The following is a 9,840-nucleotide window of genomic DNA, read 5'->3' as shown; positions in this document are numbered from 1 at the left end:
AAAAAAAAAAAAAAAAAAAGTCACCTAATATAAAATTATTCCAAGTAAAGCACGTTTAATCATGAAGTTTTTATAGTTGTGACACATGAAAAGAAGATATACATTATTGGTATATGCAGTGTTTTCTATTATCATATCTTTAGGATCGCTCACATTTGGATTTGATTTAAGTTCATCTATGTATTCTTCTTTTACTCGAATGTTACAAAATAGAGAGACCAAAACATACCATTTTAAAAATTCACCCTTTAATCTTTATTAGTGAACAAACATAAATGAAAGCAAGAAAAGCCTATGAACACATGTGAAGTCATTATTATCATAAAATATAGTACATAATGCAATTATTTAAATAAAAAAAAATAAGGGGGGCATTTTGGGGTTTTGATAAATGTGTTTTCTTTTAGTATATGTGTTAAGATTATTTTTGTTGTCCATTAGTATTACAACACGACAGTGTTTTATTAGCCAATCACAGAGCGCCATTAATTGTTTCCAATAAAATATCCCACTTGTCTGTTTCAAATTACAAGACGAAACCCCTTGCAATATATTTAAATTATTATTGTTTTATTATTAATCCGCTGCCTTGTCTTTTTTAACCCCGCCATTTTCAATTAATACTTTTTTTTTTCTTTTTTGGATTTTAATATACTTTTTAAAATATTTACTTTTGGCTTATGGAATTTAAATAAGTGGGTTTTTTTCTTTCTTTTTCAAATTGCGTCCATAAATAAATCCAATCTGGTAATATAAAGCTATAAATACGGTTAGATTCTATATTTGTTGGAGAGGGAACGAAATTTTTTTTTTTTTAGGAAAGTGTGTTAGGGTTTTAGTGTTATTTACTGGTTGGAGCTGCACTCAAGAAAGAGGCTAAACTACTTGGCAATATCAAACACTCACGAGTCATAATACTACACTAACCTCGGTTATAAATGTCAAATATTCTTAATTTTCATAATAATTTCAAAAGTAAGGTAGGATTAGGTTGTAATCTTATTTTTTATCTGACTACAAAAATGTCAATCCGTGAATTAATTCAAAATTTTCGATTTAAAAAAAAAAATTCAACCCAACTCAAATTGATTGGGTCGATTTCGAAAGGAAAAAAAAAGTATTTTTTTAAGGGTAATTTAAAAAGGGAGGTGGAAAAAGAAGTAATAAATAAAATTTTCATGGTTGTTGACCTAATTTACTAAATGACAAATCTTTGGGTTATTTTATCAAAACCCATAATTTTAAATAAATTTCCTAAACCCACCTTAATTAAATAAATATTTATTTTTAATTATGATTTTTTTTTGCATTATTCGTATATTTAAACTAATTTTAACTTTAAGGTAAAATTAGCGGTAAATTGGGTTATAGGAGTAAAATTTTACAGGTAAATGATCTCTTTCAAACTATAATTATTGTTAGTAAAATGTAATTTGAACCATATTTTTCAAGATTATTTTTGTAAAATTTAATTATTATTAAATATTTTATAATGTTTAGCGTTTATTATGGTTAATTACACCTGGCTATGACCTACTAATTAAAGCCTCAAAACAAAGCAAGATTATAATTATTAATTAATTTTTCAAATAACATTAAATAAAGTCAAACTTCTTATTATTATTTTTTTTTTTAAAAATAGGAAGTTGGAACCAACGCGACAATCAGTATGGTATAAATTAATTCTTTGTGTTTTTCGGCGTGTGCGCGGCACGTGATCCACTACACGACAAATTATACATCCAATTCTTCAACCACTAACTCTCCTTTTCCTTTTTCCCACATTTTTTTAATTTAATGTTTTCAATATTATTCTCCTTTTCTTATTTTTCTTTTGTTAAAAAATAATAATAATACTAATAATAATAAATAAATAAATATATATATATATATATATATATATATATATATATATTTTTTTTTTTTTTCTTAAATGTGTCTCCATTTTCGATAATTCAATTATAGAAATTCCAAAATGAAGCGTAGTTTGTTTGAAGCAATTCCGTGTTGAGCAAAAGCATGTGGGTGAGAACAAGCACGTCCAAAGGGCTCGTGTTGTATGTAGGAATAATTTTCTCTCTTAAAAGTAAAGAGTAAGTAACATGACCACGTCGCAAGGGAGGCAGGAAAATGTCGAGGCCATTGAGCGGTGAATTTGAATTCTATATCATGGTCTAAATCCTAGGCATTATTCTCTTCAATGAGACGTGGTCCGGGGACGAACCAAGGCAGAAGCTGGTGGGTATGCAACATTTGAGTAAATAAGAGGTACGTGAATAAACCAATAACACGTATGAATAATAAAAATACTATAAAAGTTTTAAAATTTTTAATTAATTTAACTATAAATCATGTCTACATACATATTTTATTTTGATTTATTAACTTTTAATAATAAATATTTTTAAAAAATAGAATTTAAACAATGAAAAATGGGGAAATTATAAAAAGAGAAAAAGAAAAAAAAAAAAAAAAAAAAGCAATCAATCAGACCGATGAAAAGACTGGATAAGGACACGTGGCAGGTGGAGAGGAGACGGTGGGCATCACGGGTGGGACCCACATGAAGGAGCTTCGATAACCGTAACAAGACAAAACAAAAGAAAACAACGAGGGTTTTGTTTTGTTTTTTATTTTTTATTTTTACGTTTCTCCAAAGAATAAAAACCTACGGTTATTAGTGGGACCCACTGGATAATGCCACGTGTCCATAGCCCATGAGATATATTTTATTTCATTGCAAAAAAAAAAAAAAAGGAAAAAAAAAAACCCTAAAAACGGGACTCCAGAAGAATACGACAAAATCCAAAGCCCACGCTACAACTTTTCAACTTTCTTAAAAAAATAATTAATAAAATAAAAGCAAAGCCTCCTGTCAGATTCTGACGAAAAACATGCCGTCACGCGCTTTGGGGAAGACGACAAAACACGCGTCGCTCTCGATGGCATTTTGGTAATTTTTAAAAACATACGAGGGTAATTTCGGCAATCAAAAGTTGACTAAGTAAAAGGTTTGGCCAAAAAGAACTCCAGACGGAACCCCTCGTCGCCACGTGCTTTGGCGTTGGCCGCACGCAGGAAACTCCGTCTCCACCCCTTTTTTTTTTTTTTCTTTTAATTTTACAAATTTTTTTAAATCTTCATAGCTCTGACCGACCCACTTCGAAACCGATGATAAAACTCTTCGAATACGACTTTTATTATTTACTATAATTGAATTTCATGTTATTTTTAACGATGCTAATATGATTAGGGAGTAACGAAAGTAGGGTTTGTACTGATGTGTAGTGTCGGAAGTTTAAATACGTTAATAAACTCACTGTTGCGTTCATTATTACTACGATAGCTTTTGTAGTGGTCGTGATATATTGATGTGTAAATGTATAATGTCCAAAATGACAACGACGATGAGTAGTTGAAGAGAGAGGAGAACGAAATATTCTTTTAGGGTGTATAAACATTTCTCTAGTAAACCTGTTTTAAAACCGTGAGACTAACGACGATGAGTTTGAGCTGTTACAAATGGTAATAAAGCCAGACATCGTGCAGCGTGCCAACGAGAATGATGGGGCCAGAAGGGAGTGGATTGTGAGATCCCACATCAATCGAAGAGTGTAACGAAACATTTCTTATAAGTGCATGAAAACCGTTCAATAGCATACACGTTTTAAAACCATGAGACTAACGACAATGAGTTTAGGCTGTTACAGATGGTAACAGAGCCAGACGTCGTGCAGTGTGCCAACGAGAATGACGGGCCCACAAGGGAGTGGATTGTGAGATCCCACATCAATCGAAGAGTGTAACGAAACATTTCTTATAAGTGCATGGAAACCGTTCCCTAGCATACGCGTTTTAAAACTGTGAGACTAACACGATACGTAATGAAGCAAAACAGATAATATCTATTCTCGGTAGGCTCGAGACGGTACCGAAGTCTTTACTATCGAATTATTACGAGGACTTTAATTTTATGGTCCAACATGTCTATTTCAGATAATTCTAACCTAAGTAGTAAAAAAAGACAAAAGCTATAAATTTAACCCACTTTTCAAAAAGCAAATCCCAATAAATACAAAATAAATAAATAAATAAATAAATAAATAAATAAATAAAGTAATTATTGAATTATTAATGAAAAAGAACCAAAAAAGACCCAAAATGGCTCTGACATTTGGTATTAGCCCATTCTTCAGCCCGATCTTTCCATGACATTAACATCGACTGACCTCCAAACCCTATAATCAAAGGAGTTGTTCATCCACATTTTAAATATTTCGGCACAAAGGGGACGGAATCAACAAAACCCTAATGAAATTCGTAAGAAATTTTGTGCAGATTTGTTTATATTATGTTTAGAGATAGATTTGTTGATTTGATTTGAATTGGATTGTATTGAATTGAATTGGATTGTATTGAATTGAATTGAATTGAATTCAATTGGTAGGTCCCTTATGAACAGTTGAATTCGGCCGACCGATTTGTCGTCTCTCTCGCGTCTCCGTCCACCACCACCGTTGTTTTGTTTCTCTTATTTGCGATTTTGACCATCAAACACTCTCGCTTTCTCTCTTTCTTTCTTTGTACTTTGTCTTTCTTTTTATTTCTCTATTATCCCCTTCGCTTGATCTCCCTGCCTTTTCTGAGACTTCTCTGTTCCCTTCTTTCTGATAAAACTGTCTCTTCAATGCCCTGTGAACCCAAAACGAGGTATCAATCAAGGGGAGAAAAAGGGTGTTTAACACCAATACTCCATCAGGGTTCTGTTCAATCATCGCCATAGATTGATTTGAAGGGCTTAGAGAAGAAGGAGTAACCCATTTGGTTGTTTCTTTGTTTGTTCTTGTTGCCATGAGAATCACAGGGTTTTGGTTGTTTCTTTGAGTGGATATCACTTGCTCTGTTCTTAATCTTTGTTTGATTCTTGGTTTTGGGGTTTGTTCTTTTCTGGGTGTCAAGAGGAGATGGCTCGGAGTAATGAAGTCAACCTTAATGAATCTAAGGTACTTTTGTTCTTTCTTAATCTGAATTCATTTCTTCCCTATTTTGCTAGATTTTGAATTGGGTTTTGCTTTTTTCATTGCTGTTTAAGGTTATGATTTTGGGTTTACAAGCTTTCTTTCTTGTATGCTGAGTTTTGGGCAAGTTTTTAAAGCTTTTTGGGCAAGTTTTAGGCTGTCTTTGTGTATAGGTGATGGTTTTTGGCTTAGAATGATGTGCTCTGTGTGTATTTCTGGTATGTTTTTGGGATTTTAGTTAGATTTGCTGCATAAATGCTTGGAGATAATGCCTTTGTTCTTCATTATAATCATGTTCATCCCTGATTTTACTTGGTTTTCTTTCACTTTTCTCTTAATTGGGTTGTTATCTTGATGTGTAGAGCGTTGTTCCATTGAATACATGGGTGCTTATCTCCAATTTCAAGCTAGCTTACAACATTCTCCGCCGCTCGGACGGGACATTCAACCGTGAGTTAGCGGAGTATCTCGAGCGTAAAGTTCCTGCCAATGTGATTCCTGTTGATGGGGTTTTCTCGTTTGATCATGTCGATCGAGCTTCTGGCCTTCTTAACCGAGTTTATCAGCTATCCCCTGGAAATGAAGCTCGATGGGGTATCGTTGATCTTGAGAAGCCTCTAAGCACGTCTAAAGTTGTTCCTGTCATCCTGTTTTTTCATGGGGGGAGCTTTGCTCATTCATCAGCCAACAGTGCTATCTATGACACGTTTTGCCGTCGAATTGTAAGCATCTGCAAGGCAGTTGTTGTCTCGGTTAACTATCGTCGGTCGCCCGAACATCCGTATCCATGTGCGTATGAGGATGGCTGGGCTGCACTTAAATGGGTTAAGTCAAAAACATGGCTGCAAAGTGGGAAGGACTCTAAGGTTCACGTGTATTTAGCTGGCGACAGTTCTGGTGGCAACATTGCTCATCATGTTGCTGTGAAGGCAGCTGAAGAAGACATCGAAGTCTTAGGCAATATCCTTCTTCACCCGATGTTCGGTGGCGAAAAGAGAACCGAATCCGAGAAGAAACTCGACGGTAAATACTTCGTAACCATCCAAGACCGAGATTGGTACTGGAGAGCCTATCTCCCTGAAGGAGAAGACAGAGATCACCCAGCTTGCAACATTTTTGGCCCCAAATCCAAAAGCATAGCAGGACTCGACTTCCCGAAAAGCCTAGTCGTCGTTGCCGGTTTGGATTTAATGCAAGACTGGCAACTTGCTTACGTGCAAGGACTGAAAGACTCCGGTCACGACGTGAAACTTCTCTTCCTCGAACAGGCGACAATCGGGTTCTACTTCTTGCCTAACAATCAACATTTCTACTGTCTAATGGAAGAGATAAATAGCTTCATCAACCCTTAACTGTTCATACAACTAAAAAGCACTAAAAAAAATGCTGCAACACCTAACAGAAGCTTTGACATATAAAACTTGGGTTCCTTTTCTCCCCTTTGCTGTAATGCTTGGTAGTGTTATATATATATATATATATATATATATATATATATATGTATGTATGTATGTATGTATATGTATATGTATAGGTTATATACAATATTAACATCATGGGATTCTGCTTCTTTGCTGCTACTGCTGCTTATTCAAGTTCAGGAGCTAAGTGGCCAAAATTTATGGAGGTGATGAGATAGATACCAACAAAAAGCCCAAAGAAAGCTTGCCTGCCTTGCTCTTCCAGCCATCCAAACAAGTGAGTATGTGAAGTTTAGGGGTAAATTTTGTTGGTCTTATCAATGTTTATGAGCATTCTGACTGATAATGCACTAATTTTTTCACAAAGTTTTGGATTTGATCCATTTTGTTTGTGAATTCTGTGTTATTAAGTGTTGTTGTTTGTATCTACTTCTTGGTTTTGTTGTTGCTAAAGATCTGGTGAAGTAGGGGACATGGGTTGCCCACGTCTTCTCCATAAATAGCATGAATTTTTGCAGCCATGCATAAATGATTGGTCAAATCATGGATTTCACTTTCCCTACAATATTGATTTTGATCATCTCTTGTCATTTCCTTCTAGCTTTTTCTTATATAGAGGGGGTGTGCTTGGCGTTTGGGATAACTTCTAACTCTACACACCTCCTTTTCATTGCCCACCATGTTTGTTTGTTAGGTTGGTTGTTTTGGACGTATGCTCTATGCCCCACGACCTGTGTGAGACCTCACATCGGTTGGAGAGGAGAACGAAACATTCCTTATTAGGGTGTGGAAACCTGTGTTTTAAACCGTGAGGCTGGTGGCTATATGTAACAGGTCAAAGTGGATAATGTCTGTTAGTTGTGGGTTTGGGCTAGTACAACCTATCTAACTTGTTGGTTGGTTCACTTCATCCGTTTCGGTGAAACTGAGCATGCGTTTTTTTTTTATTGATTGATTTTAGGGTCGGTGGCGTTCTTGATGAATGAACGTTGTAGTAGGATCAGATGATTGTCCCGAGAAAAGGGTAGAATTGGAAGAAAGAAAGTAAAAAAGTTAGAAAATCCAACATTGAAAAGAAAGGTTTGGCCAAATCCTAAGAATCCAAAATGGTTTTGTGTAGTGGGCATTGGGAAGGATGGGATCAGCTAAGCCTTTGGAATCATGTCCTAAACATACAACAAAACATTGACTTTTTTGTCCTTTTTTTCCTTTTTGGATTTTCTAAATCATTTTTTAACTACGTCGTTCGATGTGACTATTTTTTTAATAACAATATGAAATTACCGAACGAAAAAATCGAAGATTTTTTTTGTAATTTCAATTTTGTGAGATTGTCGTTGAAGCGGGAAACGATACACCCTTTATAAGAGTGTAAAAACTTCTTCCTAGCTGATGCGTTTTAAAATCGTGAAACTGACGATAATACGTAACGGGTCAAAGTGGACAATATTCGCTAGCGGTGGGCTTTAGCTGTTACAAAGTCAATCAACCCTCTCGTGCAAATGAACTCATGCCACAACGGACTCGTACTTTTATATATCAACCTATGAAGATCATAAGTCTTTAAAGTTGGTCTAGTTAGATCACTATCACGTAAGATAACACTCGTTTTTTCACTTTCATAAAATCATTTTGTGTACGTAATGAAAGACGCTCGAGTTTCCATACTAATCTCTATAAACAATTAACAATTATTTGCATTTGCTTTCAATTTCTTGTGGAGCAAGCAACACTCATTAACTGTCCCCTTTTTTGGGAGACTCTAACAATTCCCCCTTCAACAATTAAAACTCCTCTTTTTTTTTCAAAAGGTGAAAATTAAAGAAATAAATGTTCTTGACATTTATCGAAATATTATTTTATGAATTTTTTTTTTTTTTTTAAAGATCATTAATGTCCATGCATAAAATTACTATCGATAATGTATTGCTCGGGTGTAACTACACCGTACCCAAATCAGTTAGAATATTACTAAGTCGGGTAATGTCCTTCTTTATACTTTATATATATATATAATCGAACTTTTACTTTTAAGCCCCAAACTTTCAACATAAAAATTGCAAAATGGGCACTTTAAACATGAAAAATTGCAAAATGGCCACTTTCATGGAGGTAATAATTAAGAAGGGAACTTTAGGAGGAAGCATTGAAAAGGGGAGGGAACATAAAGTATGAGGGCCCCTACTTGGATATAACATTATTTTATTTATTTTATTAAGAGTAAAAATGGATAAAGTATTTATTTAATAATAAAATATGGGCCATTAATCCTACTTGTGGAACAAACTTTGGTAAATTATAGCCTTTCACTTTCTAAGTGATTTATTGTACTTCAAGCCTTTATCTACCTTTTCTTCTTTACAATGTTATGATTCAAACAAGGAATCGGAATTATTACGTTCCGATTCGTTTTCGATGCTTCTGAAAGAAGATTTTGAGTTGTATTCAAAATTGACGGGAACTAAATTAGAGAAAGAAATCGAAATAGTCAAATTATGCACTAATTTAACGGAGTGCGTATATGGATTGTCGTGAGAAACTCGAATTTGCAAGAAATTTTATCCCGAGCTATGGGTAAAAGTGTCAAGTCAATTGGAGGAGGACCACATAGTTAGTTCCTTACCTTGGAGTTTTGGTTTCTCGGCACGTTAAGGAAGTTTAACCCTTTTCTTCTACTTTCGTTTGATGTATGTTTTCGTTTAGTTGAACTCAACCCAATTCAAATAAGTTGATATCCCAACACAAGCTATACAAGATGAGTTGAGTTGATCGGGAATTTGATGGGAATGCTGTTAGTTTATTCATGTTTGCTTAGTTTGTTGACAATGACTTGTATCTTACACTTTCACTTCTCTTTATAATCTCCCATGTGGTTTAATTATCACTATCTAATCTCGTGTTCTATAAATTGTCTTCTTTCTTCTTCATAAAGTTTAATGTGGTTAGATCTGGTCGGTTTGCTGAACGTGAAAATTAAAATAAATTTTGTTTTTATCGAATCTAAAAATTTGATGTTTTTCTAGTTTAGATTGTTATTAAACGTTTAAGTTTTGTTCAGTTATGATCAATAGAGTGTCAAATTCTTATTTTTCGACTTTTCAATAATTTAATTGTATTTACATTTAATTTAGGTATTAAAAATTTACTTAATAGAAGCGAAAAATAACATTTAATTTTTAGTTACAACATTTTAATTAATAACAAATATAAAATAACATTACAATTATACCTATTTCATTCTATATATATATATATATATATATATATATATATATATATATATATATATATATATAAAGAAAATCATATTCTCATAAATTATGAATATTTCGTTAAAAATTATGCATCTCAAATAATACAAATTGCATACTAAAAATGCAATGCCTAAATTCGCTAGGAAT

General features: G+C 33.6%; 1 protein-coding gene and 1 long non-coding RNA gene across 2 annotated transcripts in view; one reads left to right on the top strand and one right to left on the bottom strand.

The window, feature by feature from the left end:
- LOC111461203 overlaps positions 1–7,331 on the bottom strand; it is a 9,469-nt gene extending 2,138 nt beyond the window's left edge. The window contains exon 1 of the long non-coding RNA XR_002713537.1: positions 7,182–7,331. This is a non-coding gene — a long non-coding RNA (uncharacterized LOC111461203). The remainder of the gene's footprint in view (positions 1–7,181) is intronic.
- Positions 4,212–6,868, top strand: LOC111461197 (gibberellin receptor GID1B-like). Its single transcript, XM_023104704.1, has 3 exons — positions 4,212–4,320; positions 4,448–5,003; positions 5,381–6,868. The coding sequence occupies exons 2-3, from the start codon at positions 4,965–4,967 to the stop codon at positions 6,368–6,370; spliced, it is 1,029 nt and encodes a 342-aa protein (XP_022960472.1). The 5' UTR covers positions 4,212–4,320; positions 4,448–4,964; the 3' UTR covers positions 6,371–6,868.
- Positions 7,332–9,840: the final 2,509 nt, after the last annotated feature.

This window comes from Cucurbita moschata, unplaced genomic scaffold (genome assembly GCF_002738365.1).
Source record: "Cucurbita moschata cultivar Rifu unplaced genomic scaffold, Cmos_1.0 Cmo_Scf00024, whole genome shotgun sequence".
In the NCBI taxonomy this organism is placed as follows: domain Eukaryota; kingdom Viridiplantae; phylum Streptophyta; class Magnoliopsida; order Cucurbitales; family Cucurbitaceae; genus Cucurbita; species Cucurbita moschata.
This window is presented reverse-complemented; position numbering and strand designations above follow the sequence as displayed.

What these genes read in the sequence shown, in the direction of transcription:
- LOC111461197 (XM_023104704.1), top strand. Translation starts at nt 4,965, where the DNA reads ATGGCTCGGAGTAATGAAGTCAACCTTAATGAATCTAAG. An exon ending in TCAACCTTAATGAATCTAAG is followed by an intron (nt 5,004 to 5,380) that starts GTACTTTTGTTC and finishes CTTGATGTGTAG; the next exon opens with AGCGTTGTTCCATTGAATAC.